Here is a 22266-nt window from a genome sequence, read left to right as displayed (position 1 = left end):
CCCTTCCAGGTCTCACTGTCATTGCCCACGTGAGCATTGAAGTCTCCCAGCAAAACGAGGGAATCCCAGAAGGTATGCCCTCTAGCAACCCTCCAGAGACTCCAAAAGGGTGGATACTCCAAACTGCTGTTCGGGCGATACGCACAAACAACAGTCAGGACCCTTCCCCACCCGGCGGAGGGAGGCCACCCTCTCGCCCACCGGGTAAACCCCAATGCACAGGCTCCAAGTCGGGGGCAAGTATGCCCACACCTGCTCGGCGCCTCTCACCGGGGGCAACTCCAGAGTGGTAGAGAGTCCAGCCCCTCTCAAGAAGATTGGTTCCAGAGTCCAAGCTGTGCGGCGAGGTGAGTCCGACTATATCTAGCCGGAGCCTCTCGACCTCGCGCACTAGCTCACGCTCCTTCCCCTTCAGAGAGGCGACATTCCACGTCCCAAGAGCCAGTTTCTGTAGCCGAGGATCAGACCGCCAAGGTCCCCGCCTTCGGCCACCACCCAACTCACACTGCACCCAACCTCCTTGGCCCCTCCCATAGGTGGTGAGCCCATGGGGAGGAGGACCCACGTACCTCTTCGGGTTGTGCCCGCCGAGCCCCATGGGTGCAGGCCCGCCACCAGGCTCGCCATCGAGCCCCACCTCCAGGCCTGGCTCCAGAGGGGGGCCCTGGTGACCCGCGTCCGGGCAAGGGAAAACGTTGTCCAAAGGTTTCGCTCATCATAGGAGGTTTGTTGAACTGCTGTTTGTCTCATCCCTCACCTAGGATCAGTTTGCCTTGGGTGGCCCTACCAGGGGCATAAAGCCCCGGACAACATAGGTCCTAGGATCATTGGGACACGCAAACCCCTCCACCACGATAAGGTGACGGTTCAAGGAGGAGCTTGTCAGAAGTAGCTTCAACTCCCACCTCCGGCAGAACTTCAACCACGTCCCGAGGGAGGTGGGGGACATTGAGTCCAATGGGCCATGTTCCGCGCCTCTATTGTTGAGGCGGCTGACCGAGCTGTGGCCGCAAGGTGGTCGGTGCCTGTCGTGGCGGCAATCCCCAACCCGCTGGTGGACACCGCGTGAGGGATGCCCAAGCTGAAGAAGGAGTCCTATAGGACTTTTTGTCCTGTGGGTCTCTGGAGGCAGCTGATAGGTACCGCAGGCCAAGCGAACGCTGCTTCGTTGTTGCTGAGGCAAAACTCGGGCATGGGAGGAGTTTGGAGAGGCCATGGAGAACACTTCGGACGGCTTGAGGAGATTCTGGTCCACCGTCCGCGCCTCAGGAGGGGAAGCAGTGCAGTGTCAACACCGTATATGGTGGGATGGTGCGCTGCTGACCTCACTGACGCTAGGGTCGGTGGGAGGAGTACTTCAAGACCTCCTCAATCCCACTAACATGCCTTCCACGAGGAAGCAGAGCCTGGGGACTCTGAGGTGGGCTCTCCCATCTCTGGGACTGAAGTCACCGAGGTGGTCAAAAACTCCTTGGTGGCAGGGCCCCGGGTGGATGAGATACCGAGTTCCTTAAGGCTCTGGATGTTGTAGGACTGTCTTGGTTGACACGCCTCTGCAACATCGCATGGACATCGGGACAGTGCCTCTGGATTGGCAGACCGGGTGGTGGTCCCCTCTTTAAAAGGGGACCGGAGGGTGTGTTCCAACTATAGAGGGATCACACTCCTCAGCCTCCCTGGAAAAGTCTATTCGGGGTTCTGGAGAGGAGGGTCCGCCGGATAGTCAACCTCGGATTCAGGAGGAACAGTGTGGTTTTCGCCCTGGTCGCTGAACAGTGGACCAGCTCTTCACCCTTAGCAGAGTCCTGAGGGTGCATGGGAGTTTGCCCGACCGTCTACATGTGTTTTGTGGACTTGGAAAAGGCATTCGACCGTGTCCCTCGGGAATCCTGTGGGGGTGCTCCGGGAGTATGGGGTACCGGACCCCTGATAAGAGCTGTTCGGTCTCTGTACAACCGTGTCAGAGCTTGGTCCGCATTGCCGCAGTAAGTCGAGCCCGCTTCCAGTGAGAGTTGGACTCGCCAGGGCTGCCCTTTGTCACCATTCTGTTCATAACTTTATGGACAGAATTTCTAGGCGCAGCCAGGGTGTTGAAGGGGTCCGTTTGGTGGACTCAGGATTGGGTCACTGCTTTTGCAGATGATGTTGTCCTGTTTGCTTCATCAGGCCGTGATCTTCAGCTCTCTGGATCGGTTCGCAGCTGAGTGTGAAGCGGCTGGGATGAGAATCAGCACCTCCAAATCCGAGAGCATGGTCCTCAGCCGAAAAGGGTGGAGTGCCCTCTCAGGGTTGGAGGAGAGATCCTGCCCCAAGTGGAGGAGTTCAAGTATCTCTTGTTCACGAGTGAGGGAAGAATGGAGCGTGAGATCGACAGGCGGATCGGTGCGGCATCCGCAGTGATGCGGCTCTGCATCGGTCTGTGTGGTGAAAAGGAGCTGAGCCGTAAGGCAAAGCTCTCAATTTACCAGTCGATCTACGCTCCTACCCTCACCTATGGTCATGAGCTATGGGTAGTGACCGAAAGAACGAGATCGCGAATACAAGCGGCTGAAATGAGTTTCCTCCGCAGGGTGTCTGGGCTTTCCCTTAAAGATAGGGTGAGAAGCTCAGTCATCCGGGAGGGGCTCAGAGTAGAGCCGCTGCTCCTCCGCATCGAGAGGAGTCAGATGAGGTGGCTCGGGCATCTGATCAGGATGCCTCCTGGACGCCTACCTGGGGAGGCGTTCCGGCACGCCCAACCGGGAGGAGGCCCGGGAAGACCCAGGACACGCTGGAGGGACTATGTCTCCCGGCTGGCCTGGGAACGCCTTTGGGATTCTCCCGAAGAGCTGGAAGAAGTGGCCGGGAGAGGGAAGTCTGGGCCTCTGCTTGTTGCTACCCCCGCGACCCGACCTCGGATAAGCGGAAGAGGATGGATGGATGGATGGATATATATATATATAAAAGCCAAATACCACTGACTTACTCATCACAAAATCTCCTGAACCATGAGGACTTGGGACTTGAAATTTGGAATGTAGGTTACCCTTGGCCCATAGGTGCTCGCTAAGAAATGGGTTTAAAAATTTCAAGGTCCAAGCACGAAATTTCTTACAGTTTTTTAGACCCATTTGTATGTCTGTCCGCTTTTCACTAGAAAACTACTTAACAGATTTAGATTGAGTTTTTTCTATAATTTGCTTGAACATTCCGTTGATTTTATGACTTTCTCATCACGCTAAGTGTTGTAGATCGCTTGCGGTACCGATTTAATAGCACAAATCTGAGAGAGACTCATCGGGCTGCGGGGAGAGGGGCAGGGCACTCAAGTAGGGGATGTTAAGGAATTAGATGGAGGAAATCCTGGACACACACTTATTCTCATGGGCTAGTTTAGCATCACTCATTTCCCTAAACTGTTAGAGGAAGCTGGAATATCTCATAAATAATATGTTCTATTTGTCCTTATTCATTGGTCAAGAGTCCTGTCTTCAGTTCAAAAAGTCATTCCCATGTGAATGTTTTTCCTCCATGTGCATTACTCTAATTTTCCAGATGTATCGATTTACGCATATTAACAAAAAAATTATTTTTTTGCATGTTGTGAGCATATGATTAGATTGCTTGACATGTGGATTATGTAAAACAAGCAATGTGTGATTTTTTTTCATGGATGTTTTTACATTGTTTGCCATGGTCTAATGTTGGTCTCCGTTGACTCCCATTCTAGCAGAAATGTTTTTCCATCTGTTCTCCAAGAAAACGTGATTACAAATTTTTCTTAGCAATCTCTATAAAGTACATGGGGCAAGTAACATACAAAGAAATATTATTTTTGGATGGAGTACATTTTTAACCTGTTTCTTTGTGTAAGACTGGTGACAGTCCAAAATGGAGATATTTGCATTATTTACCTTATTATCTTGATTAACAAAACCGTGGATGTCTGTTTCATAAATGCTAAGACATGTACTCCTTACCATGTATCTGAAGAAAATGTCACAGTGTGGTTGAGTGTGCCATAAGGTACATTTTTGATGTGGACTGGCAGATCTTTTGTTCCCAAAATATTTTTTGAAATTCTAGTGTACCAACTGACTTTAAGCTCATTGTGAAGGCACAGCCATGACTTTCTGTGCAGCCATGCTGGAGCCTGGTGCCATGGAAACACTTTTGAATCCTTACTAAAAAAAACATTGCAAAGCCGTTTTAAAAGCTGGATTTGATTTGAATGAAATCATTCACTAGGCCCCAGACCCTTCTGACTCTAAATTGGATTAAATGGGTTTTAAATAATAATAATTCTTTGCATTTATGTTTGTAGTTTAGCTGCTTTGTGGATAACGATGGAACATCTTCAATATATTAGATAAAGTTTAATTATACGGTTTTGTTGTTCCTTAAGTTGTTTGTATGTTCTCTACCTATTGCCATTGGTTTCGTCCAGCAATCTTTAGGAAAGGCAGGTCAGCTTTACTGGCGACTTTGTCTAGTGTCAGTGTGTGTTGTGCCCTGGTGCTTCCGTCCATTGTTATTTAATGCCTTGCTCTCAGTGCTACCAGGGCTGGCTTCACTCTGCATAATATTAACAAAAAATGTTTTAAGAAAATTAATTCAAGATGCATTTATGCTTTGTTTCTTTTAACAGGAAATAGCCCGTCACTTGCGTCCTCAAACTCTGAGAGCCATCTTCGGGAAAAACAAGCTCAAGAATGCAGTTCACTGTACGGATCTACCAGAGGATGGACTTTTGGAGGTAAAGATACACTCCTCATTAATCTGTTGAGCGATCACCCTCTGTGTACCCATGAAACCTCAGTATGTAGCATCACATTCTGCCTCTCATTGTCATTCTTTTTCTCCTTCACTTAGTCATTATCCTTCCTTTTTTCTGCATCTAATAACTTTGTGCATTTCCCCTTGTGACTGATGTCATGTGCCTTCCACAGCCATCCTGTCACCCTCCCAGTGGTTAGGTGTTCAGGTGGTCCTCTGGCACATGCCCTATAATATATTCTGTTCATCCTACCAAAATGTCCCAATGTCCCTTAGAAATTCAGTGTCTAATCTAAATTTTGCCCCCATGATTTATTCCAAAGAACTCATTGTCTACATTTTTTCTCTGTTGCAATTGGCCTCAGTAATTCTAGTCAGTTTTGCTTAAAACAGCCTCAGTTCACACCAGCGGGTTTTATCTTCATGGCACTTTGTTATACCATCCAAGTTTCACATGTAGTGATCAGTACTTGTGCTCTGTAGCCTATGATACTTATTCAAAGTTGCTGTATAGGGTCATTTACTGTCACATGTACAGGGCACAGTGAAATTCTTACTTGCTCATGCTAATCAATATGCAACAAATCACCATTTTCCAGTGACAAGATTAATGGGTATAAAAAGCTTACCTTAAAAATTAAAATTAATTAAACATTAAATGTAAATAAGATTGCAGAAATACTAAATAAAGAGGTGACAGTATACAGGTTCAATCAAATGCTAATCCAATGCTATGACTTATGAGTTATTTTTGATCCAGTTCTGACATCCATTTTAGGTACCCTGGATATCAGAATTTTAACACTAAAACCTGCTTTATATTGACTCACAGTGTTAACCGTGCAGCATGTGACACCTGTGACAATATGAGACTTTGGCCTTGTGCATACATTTCAGTGGTTTTCATTTGTTATAGAATCAACAATTGATTCCATTTTACTTTATTTAATACAGATTATCAATAAATGTTATGCTAATATTAAACTTGGAAGTAGAATAAGGCTGCACCCACATGTTCTGCATGATATACTCAGCCAACATCCAGCTTCCTATTTAAATAATATTTAATATATAATAAATAATATTAGCTGTCTTTAGACAGTTCAGAACATGATGTAAAACTACTCTCTTTGTATATGTGTAGTCCTCTCTGCTATTATTGGCACCCCTGGAAAGATGAGTAAAAAGGGCTATAAAAATTCACATTTTGGTGAAATAACTTAATTAAACTTACATTGAAAACATGACAGATCCCAGCCTTTAATTGAAGCAAATCTATTGATTAAAAGTAATCCCTCATCATTCTTTTCAGGAATAATAATTATTAACAAAACCACATGTGCCACAGTTATTGGCACCACTAGAAATTCTGATGAACAAAATGTAGCTGAAGCATTTTTTCTGTCCTGCACAAAGCAATTCTCACTTGCAAGTTGCCAATCATTAAAACTGATGGAGAAATACTCTGCACAATTTCAATTCCAGGTTGGTTCACTGTTTCAGATTTCGCTTTGAGAGAGGTTATTTCAACCTGTTTTCCAAATGCTTTGCCATGCGTACATTTTCTATCTTCTTAAAATAAGAAAGTGCTTATTTTGCCACAATTAAAATACATAGGGAAACTTAAAAACACATTTGTCATTTAGATTTGATTACAATAGATTAGATAAAACTTATCATTCAAGGTATTTGTGGCGTTTTTCGTGATGATGACTGACTTTTAAGCAATTTTAGACATTCTACAGCCATCCTCTTGGAGCTGTGTGCTGAATTAAAGCCTACATTACAAAGACCATGATGCAGACATCATGCGATTCCTGTTCTGTTACAGGTTTCGAACATGGATAAAAGGATGGATGGATTGAAGGAAATCAGAATGTGACTGACGTGTCACTGAAATATGCAAAAAAGATTTTCTGTTCACTTCATTATCCTGCTACCTAAACCACTAAAATGCCAGCACCAAAAAAGTCTATGTAGGACTCACGGATGGTCAAAACTTTCCTCAATTTTAAGCCAATTTCCACACCTAGTTTGTGTTTTATAAATCTTCACTTTTGTGCAAGAAATGGCTTATGTATATCAATCAGTCAGTCATTTTCTAACCCGTTTTTTCCTGAACAAGGACATGGTGGGTGCTGGAGTCTATTTCAACCAGCAGAGGGTGCAAGGCAGGAACAAACCCTGGACAGGGCGCCAGTCCATCACACACATACAGGCCAATTTAGTATCGCCAGTCCAACTAGCTTGCATGTCTTTGGACTGTGGGAAGAAATGCGCAGACACGGGGAGAACATGCAATCTTCATGCAGGGGGGACCCATGGGATGAACCCTGGTCACCTTATCACAGGGCAGCATTGTTACCACTGTGCCACCGTGTTTATGCATGTTTCTGAGCTTATGTAAATTTTATATATACTGCTCAAAATATTAAAGGAACACTTTTTAATCAGAGTATAGCATCAAGTCAATGAAACTTCTGGGCTATTGATCTGGTCAGTTAAGCTGAAGAGGGGGTTGTTAATCAGCTTCAGCTGCTTTGGTGTTAATGAAATTAACAACAGGTGCACTAGAGGGGCAACAATGAGACAACCCCCAAAACAGGAATGGTTTAACAGGAGGAGACAACTGACATTTTTCCCTCCTCATCTTTACTGGACCCTACAGAGGTTGCACAGGTAGTCCAACTTCTCCAGGATTGCACATCAATACGCGCCATTGCCGGAAGGTTTGTTGTGTCTCCCACCACAGTCTCAAGGGCATGGAGGAGATTCCAGGAGACAGGCAGTTACTCTAGGAGAGCTGGACAGGGCCGTAGAAGGTCCTTAACCCATTAGCAGGACCAGTATCTGCTCTTTTGGGCAAGGAAGAACAGGATGACTACAGTGGGCTGGCGCCCTGCCCAGGGTTTGTTACCTGCCTTGCGCCCTGTGTTGGCTGGGATTGGCTCCAGCACACCCCCGTGACCCTGTAGTTAGGATATAGCGGGTTGGCTAATGGGTGGATGGATGTAACAGGATGAGTAATGCCAGAGCCCTACAAAATGATCTCCAGCAGGCCACTGGTGTGAATGTCTCTGACAAAACAACAGAAACAGACTTCATGAGGGTGACCTGAGGGCCTGACATCCTCTAGTGGGCCCTGTGCTCAGTGCCCGGCGCCATGGAGCTCAATTGGCATTTGCCATAGAATACCAGAATTGGCAGGTCCACCACTGGTGCCTTGTGCTTTTCAAAGATGAGAGCAGGTTCACCCTGAGCACATGTGACAGACGTGAAAGGGTCTGGAGAAGCCGTGGAGAACATTATACTGTCTGTAACATCGTTCAGCATGACCGATTTGGTGGTGGGTCAGTGATGGTCTGGGGAGGCATATCCATGGAGGGACACACAGACCTCTACAGGCTAGACAATGGCACCTTGAGTACCATTGGGCATCGGGATGAAATCCTTGGATCCACTGTCAGACCCTATGCTGGTCCTGTCTGTCCTTGGTTCCTCCTGGTGCATGACAATGCCTAGCCTCATGTGACGAGAGTATGCAGGCAGTTCCTGGAGAATGAAGGAATTGATACCATTGACTGGCACACACACTCGCCTGACCCAAATCCAATAGTACACTTTTGGGAAATTATGTTTCGGTTCATCGGATGCCGCCAGGTTGCACCTCAGACTGTCCAGGAGCTCAGTGATGCCCTGGTCTAGATCTGGGAGGAGATCCCCCAGGACACATCCACATCCGTGGTCTCATTAGGTGCATGCCCCGACGTTGTCAGGCATACATACAGTACAAGCACATGGGGACCATACAAACTACTGAGTACGATTTGGATTTGCTGCAATGAAATTTCAGTAAAATGGACTAGCCTGCCGTATCATTTTTTTCACTTTGATTTCGGGGTGTGTTTGAATTCATTTCCATCAAACAATGTGGCATCCTTTCGTTCCTAACACATTACCCAGTCCATATCAGTATAGATATCAAGCATATTTTTTTTTTCCATTAAGATCTGACGTGTTTTCAAAGTGTTGCTTTAATTTTTTCAGCAGTTTATAAAGCCCCATGAGATTTCAAGTTCAAATTTGACTGGTGCTGGCAAGAAGCAAAAAACTGGGTTGTCATTGGATCTTCGTGCAGGACAATAATCCAAAATGTATGTCCAAATCAACACAAAAAATAGTTAAAGGAACACACAATCCAGCTTCTGCCATGGCCGTCTCAATGCCAAGATGTAAACCCCACTGAAAACCTGTGGAGTGAGCTGAAGAAGAGAGCCCACAAGAGAGGACTTGAGACCCTGAGTGGTCTGGATTGATTCCCTGCTCTATGTTCTCCAACCTTGTAAGATGTTATAGAAGACTCCGTGCTGTTCTATTAGCAAAGCGATGGTTGCTTAAAGTATGAAATGCAGAGGTGCCAATAATCATAGATTCTTTCTTGATGAATAATTATTTTTTCCTCAGAATAAGTTTACTTCCGTTAAGGGTAGGATTATGGAGATTATTTTTTATAACCCTTTTTACAAGGGGTGCCAATAATTGTGGAGGGGACTGTACATGTTGTGTATCATTGCTTTTGTTTGTGTTTCAACATTATTTTGCCTGCTCTATTTGGAATTCTTATATACAGTAGCATGCTTGTCTCATAAATGGAAACATGCTTAACAATGAATTGCATTAAATTAGTATTTATCACGTTCAACTTCTTTGCACTTCAACGAAAATAAATCAAAGGCTCGACATACTCAATATTTTGATGTTGTGCCAGTTACCCAGCACTTTTCATTATTGACTAAAACAAAAACAAAAAAAAATAACACAAAAAGCATTCCAGAGAGGAGGTTGCTACAATATTTATGTTCTTGTGTGGGAGCCAACCAATGCCATGGTACACTTTAATTCACATGGGGTTTCCACTTTTGAAATCTTCACCTCCCCCACCTACTTTAATTAACAAAGCCTTGTTCTCAGGCCAGACATTTTCCTAACTAAGCAACTACTTCACATTCAAAAGAATTCAAAAGAGCAGAGCAGTGATTTGTTTGTGGAATTTCAACCTAAATCATCAGACACATCAGGGCTTCACGATTACAGAGGAAGAGTTCACAAAGACTCCCATAGAATAAAGATATATAGTGTATTTCACAAATGCTGACAAATAAGCAGGCTTTCAGTTTAAATGCATTGCATTACATTCTCCCTTCTTTATTGTGCACTGTGGAATAATGTTTAAACACAGGCCAATTGTCGTTATGTGAAACATCATAAATGGTGAAGTAACTCAGGGTCTTTGCAGATTCATCCAACATTAACATCATCAGCTCCTGCTAGTGGATAAAAGAAATTTCAGAAGAAAAAAAAAAAAATTCAGCAGGTCATTCTCCATTTACTGATCACTTCTCAATTTTGTCCAAACCAAAATGAATCCTTTACCTTGGTCATCAATGCCAAGGTAACTGCATTTTACAAAAGTCATTTGACTTGTGTCATTTGGTGCAGTGAAGCTCCCTGTAGTCAGACCCTTCTGGGGCAGTTTTGGGTGTTCATACTGCATTTCAAGTTCTGATATGGACAAGGGACTGATGGGAGCCTAAGAAACTATCTGCAGCTGCTAAACTGACAGTTCTTCATAGCCAGCACTTTCATTTGTCTACTTTGCCCATGAGAACTGCAACGGAGTAATTCCAGCATTACCTTTGGTCACCATCCTGAAGCCACAGAATTAAGTTACTTCAGCATTTTAAAGTGTAAATTTGTAGAGAGAGTTTGCAGTTGAACTCCAGTTCCACACAGAGACTTGTGACCCCAGCACCCTTACCCTCACATTAGTGTCCCCGAAAAAGAGAGTGCTGCAAAATTTGAATAAAGACGGCCATTAACTCAGAGCAGGCAGGCCTCAACCTTGGTCTTTATCCTCCACGGCTTGGGAATCATATGGTTTCAAAGTAACAAAGGATTCTTTTGACAACTGCTACAATGAAGTTATTTTTGAAACAACTGCAGGTTTAACCATATAATCTAGGGATTCAATTCTGATGCAAGCAGCACAAGTAAAAGTGAAGAGTGCATAGTTACTGAACATGAAAATTCTTCACAATCTTTTCCCTCAAAGACTTAGAAACCGAAAATGACTGCCGTCTTGAAAATGGCTAAGCCTTCTCTCCATTACTCTCGCCCCTTCTACAGGTTCAATACTTTTTCAAGATTCTGGATGGATGAAGACATCTGGCATGACCCAACTCCAATACAATTGCTGGATTTTGTTTGTGCACTTTATACAATTTCTTTACAGATGGAACAAATAAATAAGGACATAATGTCAGACCAACTTGTAATTTTTCCTTTTTATTTTCTTGATATTTTAACCTTTTTAAATAAATGATCGACAGGAGTGTTGGGACCCCTGACAGGTTTACAGATGTTAAACATTGAGTTTTGCACTTTAACACCAATAAAATGACATCCTACAGCATGGGGAGGGAGGGGAGGGTACTGCATTGCTTCAGCTTTGAAGAGATACTAAAATTTTCAACCAGTGACTTTGGTATTATTTTATTTATACATTACACTTTCTTGCAGAAAAATAAAATTGTACAACAACTGCATAAATATAAAATTCTTCCACCATGAAAATGGTAAAACATTCTTTATAAATTCACATCACCGAGTGATGTTTTCAGAATAAAATAGACAAAAAACATTGTTTTGAAAAAAAAAAAATTCCCCACACATCAGTCTGGCTCCATTCTCACACACAGTTTCTACATCATACTCCAGAAAATGTGAAAATTAAAAAAACAAAAAAATCAATTTTTCCTTATCCCACAATCAACGATTTAGACAGAAAAGGCAAAAGATCTCTACGGAGTGCAGTCTCTTGCACGTAGTCCTGAACTGATCAGGGCATATCATGCTAGTTAAGTATATAATTCTATATACACCTTGGACCGCTAAAGCTTGAGCACATTAGAAAGTACGCAAATTACAACATGGCTCGGAAAGGACCATTTTATGCAACTACAGTATTGTACACTTCAAAAAAATATATATAAACCACACGGCAGCAATACTTTAGGGGGACAGGAAACACTGCTTGCTACGCATCAGTAGTGGAATTATAAATTTACAGTAATGAACATGTCCCATGGCTCAAATATTCTCATCATTTACAGTAGAATAAATACTGCTATTGCTACTCTTTAATTTACATTCTAACCCTAGGTTATGCAGAAAAGCTAGTGTAAAGCATGTCGAGTAAGTGTCGGTCCCATATGTATGACAGTTTGTTCAAGACTATTTTGTGTGTTTTTTTTCTTTTTCTTTTTTCATATAGAATGAGGGGTGGTAAGTTGGAAGGGAAGATTAAACTCTTATGATCATCGAGATTTCAGTTGAATTTTCACATCAAATCGTCCCTGGAAGCGGTCTTTATCACTGTAGTTAATATTCTCGCCGTAAGCCTTGCACTCAATGCGCAGATCAGTGTCCAAAGTGAGATTAGTGAACTGAACTGCCACCAAGGGCTGGAGGTACTGTCGTTGCAGCAGCTTTCCATAGTAAGGGTAGTACTGGAGCGGGAATCCTCCTATGCCGCCCATGCCATAGTAGTTGATCTGTCCTATTTTGGAAATATCTTCGTCTCTCTACAAATACAAGAAAAGTTGTGTTTCAGAAGCTTCATTACAAAAAAGTCATTGGCTTTAATGCACTGTGAGGCCATAGTAGAAGGTCAGTTGTTGCAATGGAGCTCCTTCACTAGGCTATTCAGCACACCACCAGATACATTACTTATTAGTCAGGATTATTGTTTGCCACACACTGGTATCAAAAACGTACACTGGAAAGTCAAGAATGTGATGTTCAGCCACCAACCTTCACCCCAAATATTCACAAACTAGTACATTCATTGATTCCTTCTAAGGCTTATTAGTTCACACTAATACAGATAAATAAAAAAAAAATGTTTTTGTCTTGCATCCTAACAGATACAGAACTGATAACAAACCTTTATATAAAAAAAAAAAAAACAAACAAAAAAAAAAAACCCAACATGGTCTCACATTTCAGTGTTGCCAGGTGGATCTTTTAAAAAATGCCACTGTATGGATGTCATGTGATCAGGCAGCGATTTCATTTTTTGGTGATGCCTTTCATGTTCTCAACTTTACTTACACTGCCCAGACACTGATGGCTGGATTGCCCAGAGCTGTCATAACAATTCTTGAACCCAGACATCCACAGTCATGGATAAGGGAGAATGAGGACACATTCAAACAAGAGGTTGGTGCAAAAGTGCAGTGTGTGTTTTTATTCACAGCAAAAAGTTCAGTGTTGAAAAGTGAAGTGCAGTTTTTCAAATTAAACTGTGCTCCATGGAGGTTTAAAAATCAGTCAATAAACAAACACTCCAATAAACAGGTTAAAATCATAGTATCTGTCCATTTAAAGGATCTCGAATTTCAGTGCTGCCTTATTCTATGTCCCTGCTGCACACCCTTAAGAGGTCTCCTTAGTCAGCAGACCTCAATCCAATAAGCACAGTTATCCCTTAACTAGTTTGTGTCCCCATCGTGATCTCCAAGCATTTACAAGGGCCCTACAAGCACCTGCTACCCTCTTCCTCCATTGTCCCTAGGCGTCCATGGTACCACTTGAAATGGTTGGTCACTCTTGCTCCTAGGATAATTGTGGTTTGGTGGGGTAGGGTCGTGTCTGACAACTGCTCCACATATGCTTCCCAAACCTACCTCCTCTGACTGCCAAGCTTCCTCAATGCAGCACCAACTGAGCATTGATCCTGACTTTTGTCTTCATTTTCTTTTCTCTTGCTCAATTTCATTTCCGCTTTCTTTTTACAGGATCCGTCCCCGCCTTCACATACAAACGTGACCAGCTAATTTCCTAGGGCCACACAGTTTGCCATTTGCTTACACAGTTAGGTCCATAAATATTTGGACAGAGACAACTTTTTTCTAATTTTGGTTATGTGCATTACCACAATGAATTTTAAATGAAACCACTCGGATGCAGTTGAAGTGCAGACTTTCAGCTTTAATTCAGTGGGTTGAACAAAAAGATTGCATAAAAATGTGAGGCAACTAAAGCATTTTTTAACACAATCCCTTCATTTCAGGGGCTCAAAAGTAATTGGACAAATTAAATAACTGGAAATAAAATGTTCATTTCTAATGCTTGGTTGAAAACCCTTTGCTGGCAATGACAGCCTGAAGTCTTGAACTCATGGACATCACCAGATGCTGGGTTTCCTCCTTTTTAATGCTCTGCCAGGCCTTTACTGCAGCGGCTTTCAGTTGCTGTTTGTGGACCTTTCTGTCTGAAGTATAGTGTTCAAACAAGTGAAATGCATGCTCAATTGGGTTAAGATCAGGTGACTGACTTGGCCATTCAAGAACTTTCCACTTCTATGCTTTAATAAACTCCTGGGTTGCTTTGGCTGTATAATTTTGGGTCATTGTCCATCTGCATCATGAAACACCACCCAATCAATTTGACTGCATTTAGCTGGATTTGAGCAGACAGTATGTCTCTGAACACCTCAGAATTCACTCGGCTGCTTCTGTCCTGTGTCACATCATCAATAAACACTAGTGTCCCAGTGCCACTGGCAGCCATGCACGCCCAAGCCATCACACTGCCTCCACTGTGTTTTACAGATGATGTGGTATGCTTTGGATAATGAGCTGTTCCACGCCTTCTCCATACTTGCACAGACTTGGATATCGATACGCCTGCCCCCTGGAGAGTGTTGTTCACTTGGTTCGCTGTTGTGAAGGTGTTCCTCTTCACCATGAAAATGATTTTGCGATCATCCACCACTGTTGGCTTTCGTGGACGTCCAGGTATTTTTGCGTTGCCGAGTTCACCAGTGCTTGCTTTCTTTCTCAGGATGTACCAAACCGTAGATTTTGCCACTCGTAATATTGTAGCAATTTCTTGGATGGGTTTTTTCTGTTTTCGCAGCTTAAGGATGTCTTTTTTCACCCGCATGGAGAGCTCCTTTTGACCGCATGTTGTCTGTTCACAGCAAAATCTTCCACATGCAAGCACCACACCTCAAATCAACTCCAGGCCTTTTATCTGCTTAATTAATAATGACAAAACGACGGACTTGCCCACACCTGCCCATGAAATAGCCTTTGAGTCAATTGTCCAATTACTTTTGAGCCCCTGAAATGAAGGGATTGTGTTAAAAAAATGTTTTAGTTGCCTCACATTTTTAAGTAATTATTTTGTTCAACCAACTGAATTAAAGCTGAAAGTCTGCACTTCAACTGCGTCTGAGTTGTTTCATTTAAAATTCATTGTGGTAATGTACAGAACCAAAATTAGAAAAAGTTGTCTCTGTCCAAATATTTATGGACTTAACTGTATCTACACCCACAGAGCCTAAGCAGCACTGTTTTTATTTATTAACTTGCACAACTCTTAAGGACCCCCAACACACATCACCACACTGACCTGTGCTGCATTTTTTAATATTTCAGTGTACTCATTTTAGCAGAACTCACAACTGATATTTACCACAACTTTGGCTACACCTTGTACTGATTTGTAACCTTTAAAAGTAGTTGTACATTGCCTGCTCAGGAAAAGGCCAGTTAGGGGGTGGGTTTTCTCCTTTTGATTTACACAGACAATGCTCTCAGCTGACAAGAAGCACATGCCCAATAGGAAAGAATTGTTTTTGTTATTTCCAGATTAACTTTTGTCAGTGTGGACTAAGCCCAAATCTAACTTTTCTTCAATTTCCTTAAGACAGCCTTGTAGTGGCTAAGGCTCCATTAGTTAACTAGTTCAAATTCCCACCTCCCATTCACCGTGTGACAGTCAGGCTCCAATTAGAAAGGATGTATAGAAGTAATTGTACTGTATCCCAATTTGGTAACTTGTTTTGGACAAATATGTCAGCCAAATTTATGGTTGGAAGTTTTCCATGATCACAATAAAACAATTTCTCCATACGCAAAGTAATGGTCTCTTGTGGGCATTATACTTCACCTTTGAGCTCTTCACAGGAAAACAAAACCCAACTGATGACTGAGCACAGGAAATGAGCAGGCCGCTTACCTTGGCAGCACAGTGAATTGGGATCACATTAGGCTGTACTTTGTCCTGGGCCTCTAGTGGAATACTTTCATTGTTCTTGGGTGGCTGCAGGGAATAAAGCAAAATGTAATCTCTTTAGCTTTCCATATGCACTAAAAGTGTACATAATGACAATACACCACACACCAGCAGAGAGGGGAAAAAACATTGATACCCTGCACTTGTATGCCTCAGCCCCAAGACACTGAAGAGGTGCTTTTTTAACCAGATTTACATTCTCTGGCGACAGGAAAACAAAAACCCAAAATCTAACAACTTGAAGATTCATCTCCAACCAACAGTGTTCAGTGTTTATAAAAGGTTTTTTAACAAATGCTTTTCAAAATTACCTCTGGCTTATATCCCAAAATTCTGTTTAACTTGACAATGAAGCATGGCTTGCCCAAAGAGTATCCATAGGTTTTATCCTCCAAACCTGAGCAGTTTGCTAGCCATGTACGGTTGAAGGTGCAGGCCTTTTTCTCCCCTGCAGAGCTATCGTATTGTCCCCTCTCTATGTATCCACTTGGCTGGTCTGTAAATGAAAGGAGAAAAGTCATTAAAAAATTGTGTTCCTTAAAAATCATTTCGAGTTCGTAGATCAGTCAGTGGCACTTGCCAGAAGCAGTTTGTGCTTTTGTTTTACCTTGACTACTTTGCACAATCCAGTCCACATGGTGAAAGGCACGATAAATGACTTTTTACCCTGGTATGTGGGCTTATGCCGAGCTCTGTTAATTTCTTACCGACTTGTGCTTGGGTCTAGCATCTTAGGTACACCATAAGCCAAACAATTCAAACATCTGCCAACAGCAAAATTAAAAGGAATGCTGAAATGGTAAATTAAAACCATTGCTTATCAGTCATGGGGCAAGGAAAAGCTCCTGATTGATATAAATATGGAGAAGACCAAACATTAACAATTAGAAACATGTAAAAAAAAGTGTGGAATAACCAATGGTAAAACAGTCAAGAGTCCAGAGGATACATTTCATGAAAACTGACCTCCAATGTATGTAAGACCATCTCAACCCTCAACAAGAAGGCAATACACTCTGATAGCTTACTAGACAAAGCCTAATAAATGGATCACAACATGCAGTCATGCCTGTAAATTATGGAGGGGTGGCAGTAAGGCAGAATGCTTTAGTTTTATCAGTCTTCTGTTGACCCATTTCAGTTTATTTTTAGATTCACAGTTGATAGGAGCACATCCTGCATTCCAAAACTGAACACAAACATTACGGGTGACAAGAAACAAAAAGGGAGTCTGCTGTTCATCCTTAGAGTGGCTGTCAGTACCTACTGGCTACAGCCAATCAGTTACTTGTGAAATCTGCCCTTTTGGTCCTTAACATGAAGGTGCCACTTTGAAGTATACAACAGATTACATAAAGAAGAAAGTGGAGAGGAGATAAATGGCAAATTTTACTCAAAACACTGTTCATCTGTAAAGCACACATGCCATACATCCGCCTGGAAAAAAAGACGTAATGGTGTTAAGCTCAGAAAACAAAGTCCATTTACATTCCTCCCCCATTTATAAGTGCTGTGCCAAATGACCAGCCAGCAAATGTAAATCTGACAAATTAATACAAGATACATCAACTGGCTTACAAACAGATTTAACTTTGAGATTTAAGTCTATAGGCATGCTCTGGTAGATTTAAACATTCAGAAAAAGACAGAGGATTCTGGGAAGCACTTATTTTGTGCACTTTATTAACGACACAAGCTCCTGTTCAAAAGCTCCCATTAAAAAGAAGCTGCTTATGTCTTCTTGCATAAACACAAAACAGCAAGTGACATGACATGCTAAAAAGGTGCACGTGCCACATACTGGGTTGTCATGCATTTTGTTTACTGCCATAATGTCGGCAAGGAATTTGATTTGGTAAAGCAGCAAACAGAAGATCTGCATCATTCTGAAATTCAAACCACCTGCTTAACACTAACACACTTGAGACATTTTCGGCATATTTGAGTAGAACACACTTGGATTTCTGCAAGCAACCGGTGTTCGCTAATATGAATGAACTTTAACTAAAACATGACAATATAATACTGCTTTACCTGCCTTTGTGTGTTATTCTTATGTTATATAGTGTTAACTGTAAATTATGCAGGTTATCACCCTGGGCTTGTATTTAGTGAAACTGAATAAGGAGGATTTAATAGCAGGGAGACAACATAATGTAGCTTCTGATGGCACATTGTTTTACTCTAATGTCCTTCGGTAGTTGGATAACCTTTACAAAGTACACTTCACAAGATTAGGGATATGATCTACTTTATCCTCAAGAGTCTGTCTTATGCAAAACAAGACAATAAGCCTCCAACCACTATTCACCAAACCAACAGCTCAATCTTGTAATGGATGAAAAGTTTCAGAAAAGACATGTAAATGCCCCAGTGGATATTAAGGAAGCACTGTGAAGAGTGGAATCTAGCAAATGTTATTCTATGAGATTTTAAAAAAAGGGAAGTATTGTGACTGGACCAATGCTAGTGACTGTAGACAAGTTAGCTTACCGTGTATCATAGTGGAAGACATTTTATGCATTGCTTAAAATATTGTGGACAAGCTGCATCCTCACAAATCCATCAAAGAACGCATACAAATAAATAAATCAGTAGGTTTTCTGTAAACCGTTCACAGAAGTCCTCATTTGTCATTTATCCTATTTGAATCTCTATATATAATCTTCATTTGGGTCTTGATCTTTGTTTGTCTGCGAATGAATTAAAATAAGCACTAGATGGCAGTAGAGAGACAGCTAAAACATAGGCATTGCATTAAGAATCTCCTCCAGGCTTATACTACTGAAGACTGTAGTACTCCAGTCACACCTCAAAAACGCAGACATTAAAACTAAACAAATTGTTGTGATTTAAATTAACTAGAGATATCTTCATTTAGATCTTGATCTTTGTCCGCAAATTCCATGCATGCGTAGACCACCTTCCAGTTTAGTACGTTGTTGTTACTCACGGATGTCAACAATGTGCCGGAATAACGAAAGGGGTGGTGGACAGTGTTACGCTGATTAGCTCCGGAGGCCTGGTTAGAGAATGAGATTGCCAAAGATAAAAGGTACGTGCCTACGTAACGTATGAAAGAAAGAAAGACAGTGGGTAAAATGAATGACAACGTAACAGCACGTTCCGGAAATTATTATGGTTACGTTGTAGCCGGCAAGTGCTGCGCGTTTCACAGTTGTACATGCTCACGTCAGTGAAGTAATCTCTATTTATGCTTTAAAGAGCCTGGATACCTGTGTGTCCCCCTTTAATAACCATTGCTCCGTGTATATTGCCTTACTCTTTGGATTGCCACAAAGCAACCTGCAAGATTGGAGAAAAGTTGAGAAGACTTCGTGAGAGGAAATGATAGCGTCGTGAAAACGAGACGGACTGTGAACGGACAGAAACAGAAATGCTCCTACACCACCACATAATTACGATTTGAATAGTGATTCCGAGTGGGCCGTTCCTATCGAATTAATGTCCCAAGGGTTTTTCTTTTGGAATTTTGTTTCCCTTATAAAAAATCTTAATGCTGTGCGACAAAGGGCCCAGTTCACGACTGGCAGCCACGTTTAAGCAGATAGCCCTTCACAGACAACTTTAACATGCACAACGTAGTTGTGCGCACATGGCTAGTAACAAAATAACTGGCAAACAATACTGAAGGTAAACATTTATACCAGCATTGATAGGGGTGGGGTTTGAAGATGGTTTCATTTGAACAATTAAGTATGATGCGCAAACTTTGATATTTAAGAAGTGCATTGGTTTATTACCACTATTCTATACAATATGCAGAAGTAGAATGTATATTTGCACATAAAAAGTGTGATTTGTTTACACAATTATTTTGCTACAAATAGTTGATAAATCAGCTTGAAACCAAGGAAGCCTGAACTGCTGCATTTACCTTTGGCTTTGAAACATTATGCATATTCATTACTTCTCCTTTTTAAATTACTAGGGGGCTTCGCTCACCCATCCCTGGGTTTGGTTTACTGGATAAGCAATTTAAAGAGATTGTTATTTTCATGGGAATTGTTACATATGCGTTATTTTCACTTTTACTTTAAAACTTTTGTAAAAACAATATTTGTCCTTTATTTCCTGCCCCGGGCGTGGTTAAATCCCTTTCTCACGGGACCTATAACGCTCGCGTTGTGAAGGGGGTAGGGCTGAATGCATCCTAAGGAGATGCGCTTGGATCATCTGCTGGCTTGCTGCGTGTTCTGCTTGTTGTTGTTTTAAGAGCTGGGAGCACATGAAGTGTGTCTGCCAAAAGCATTCCAACCACTGCTATGTTTGATATCCGTGAACTAGTTTTAAACGGTTTGTAAGTAGGGTGTGACCTGCAAAGTTCACCGCCTCACAGGATTTGCTTCCTAAGGTTGTAACGTCTAGTCTCGCGTGTCTCTCCGAGATTATCAGTTCTCATTCACTTCACTCACCCATCCCTGAGGCACGCTACGCTCCTGCCACTTCGCATCTCTCCCACTCGCATTGTGAAGGGGGGGTTAGCTGAACGCACACTAACGAGAATCAAACGGATCAGCTACTTGCTTTGTGCTGCTGAGGAGTATGTTCTGCTTGTCGCCCAATGCGTAGATCATTTAAAAGCCTGTACAGCAGCTGTCCTTCTGTCTCACTGCTTTGTCTCGCGGGTCATCAATTGTCTTCCGAGAAGATCGCGTCTTGTCTCCTGCCAAGATTTAATATAAGAGATTTCTCCTGAAGGTCAGTAAAATAACAGAAACCACCCCAAGTTACTGTGCGCAAGATTAGTGGATTAGGTGTTTTGGTTGGGGTCATTACTTAACTTCAGTACATTGAAAAGTATCAATATCTATACCATTTCAGATATCATGGGTGTATGTTGGGTAAGGCACACAAAACTGAAGATGAATACAACTACATTCTTCTTGAAGGATGGAAAATGCATATCAAAGCAATTTTTGACAACACTAGTTTTTGTAGCCTGATAAAACTAAGTATTGTAATTTTGTTTTGTATTTTTCTGTTGCATCACACGGAGGATAGGAATCCAGATTTTGGCACTATGTATAGTGTAGAAAAACCCAGGTAGTGGTGCTAATGTCTGCTGTGCACCATCCATGGAAATGCATTACTGGTATTTGTCTAACAAAACCCCTGCCTTCCACATTCCAGATTGTGTACTGAAAACACAATCACTGCTGCAGAGAACCCTACATGAAACGTTTTGGTGTTCAGATAGTTTAGTTTGGTGGGGACGGGTTGATGATAATGGAGCTATGAACCTTGTAAGCTTTGTCATTTAATCAAGTTCTCTAGAACTTTACAAACTAGGACCACCTCTCCAACTTCAAATAACAGGGGCATCTGAACACTGCTCAATACTGAATTTTGAATGTACATGCTTGTAATTGAAGGGAAAATGAAAAAGAAAGAAGCCTTGGCTGAAATTGCTTGTTCCAATTGGCTGCACTGGTTGAAAAAGATTGGAGATGCTTTGTTTACTCTCGGACTGACTGGCTGAGGGTCATCACTGCCTGAGGTACAACAAAGCTCTGCAATCAAAGGCTAAAAGTCTTTCAAGTACTAATGAAAGGAGGTGTAAAGAATGGCATAACAACCTGCACTGCCGTTAAGTAAATGGTAAAACTGAATAGTGATCAGAGTGTTTTGGTTGTGTATGAAAACATGATTAGGAGGACTTTATGCAACTTATGAAAATGTACATTCTCACTGCACCCACACAACAAACCTAAGGGCTCAACATGGAGAATTGTGTTAAGTTGAGAACAAATACTAATTCTCACGCAGCACTTTTTAAAACTTTTTTTGAAGCTTAGGCAGTCTCTAGTAGGCAGGCCACAAATGAATGACAAAAGGTAGATAACCCCTCATGTATAAAGATTTGAAAGATCCCACTTGGGATGAGACAGCAGCCTTGAAGGATTTTATATTTGAACATCCTGCATTAAATGTACAGTCGAACACAGTAACAAATAAAACTACATTTATAAGCAGTCTTAAGCCATTTTGTTTCTAATCAACTATTGTAAACAGTCAAATTTTTCTGCAGAATACTTGGTAGGATTTGCCATTTTAAGCAAGCAGTTATCCACAATACATTTCAGGACTAGAACAAAAAAAAAAAAAATCTAAACAATTTTCATACCACAAAACCCATGGTTCAAATATATTTACAGCCTGTCAAATAAGTTCACTGGTATAAATGAAAAGCTTTGGCAGACACTGCTGTTGTCAACTACCCTTTTGGCACAAACACCATGATAATTTATGGACTGGAATGTACCAAACATTGGTCTGGTCACTGCAACCCATAAACAGAGAACTGGATATGTAGCAAGGGAATTTTCCAGGTTTTTACATCCT

At 42.0% G+C, this 22266-nt stretch overlaps 2 protein-coding genes across 2 annotated transcripts in view; one reads left to right on the top strand and one right to left on the bottom strand.

The window, feature by feature from the left end:
* Nucleotides 1-11183, top strand: part of nme7 (NME/NM23 family member 7) — a 212231-nt gene extending 201048 nt beyond the window's left edge. The window contains exons 11-12 of the mRNA XM_039745178.1: nucleotides 4628-4735; nucleotides 10942-11183. Coding sequence (XP_039601112.1) covers nucleotides 4628-4735; nucleotides 10942-10974 — 141 coding nt within the window. The 3' untranslated portion in view covers nucleotides 10975-11183. The remainder of the gene's footprint in view (nucleotides 1-4627; nucleotides 4736-10941) is intronic.
* A 108-nt stretch (nucleotides 11184-11291) lies between these two features.
* The window catches only part of atp1b1a (ATPase Na+/K+ transporting subunit beta 1a), a 34907-nt gene continuing 23932 nt past the window's right edge, over nucleotides 11292-22266 (bottom strand). The window contains exons 4-6 of the mRNA XM_039745179.1: nucleotides 16212-16396; nucleotides 15844-15927; nucleotides 11292-12398 (exon numbers count right to left, since the gene is read on the bottom strand). Of these exons, the coding sequence (XP_039601113.1) occupies nucleotides 12132-12398; nucleotides 15844-15927; nucleotides 16212-16396 (536 nt within the window). The 3' untranslated portion in view covers nucleotides 11292-12131. The remainder of the gene's footprint in view (nucleotides 12399-15843; nucleotides 15928-16211; nucleotides 16397-22266) is intronic.

Source organism: Polypterus senegalus, chromosome 2, assembly GCF_016835505.1.
Source record: "Polypterus senegalus isolate Bchr_013 chromosome 2, ASM1683550v1, whole genome shotgun sequence".
Classification (NCBI taxonomy): Eukaryota; Metazoa; Chordata; class Cladistia; order Polypteriformes; family Polypteridae; genus Polypterus; species Polypterus senegalus.
Note: the sequence above shows the minus strand (reverse complement) of the source record. Positions and strands in the feature narration are given on the sequence as shown.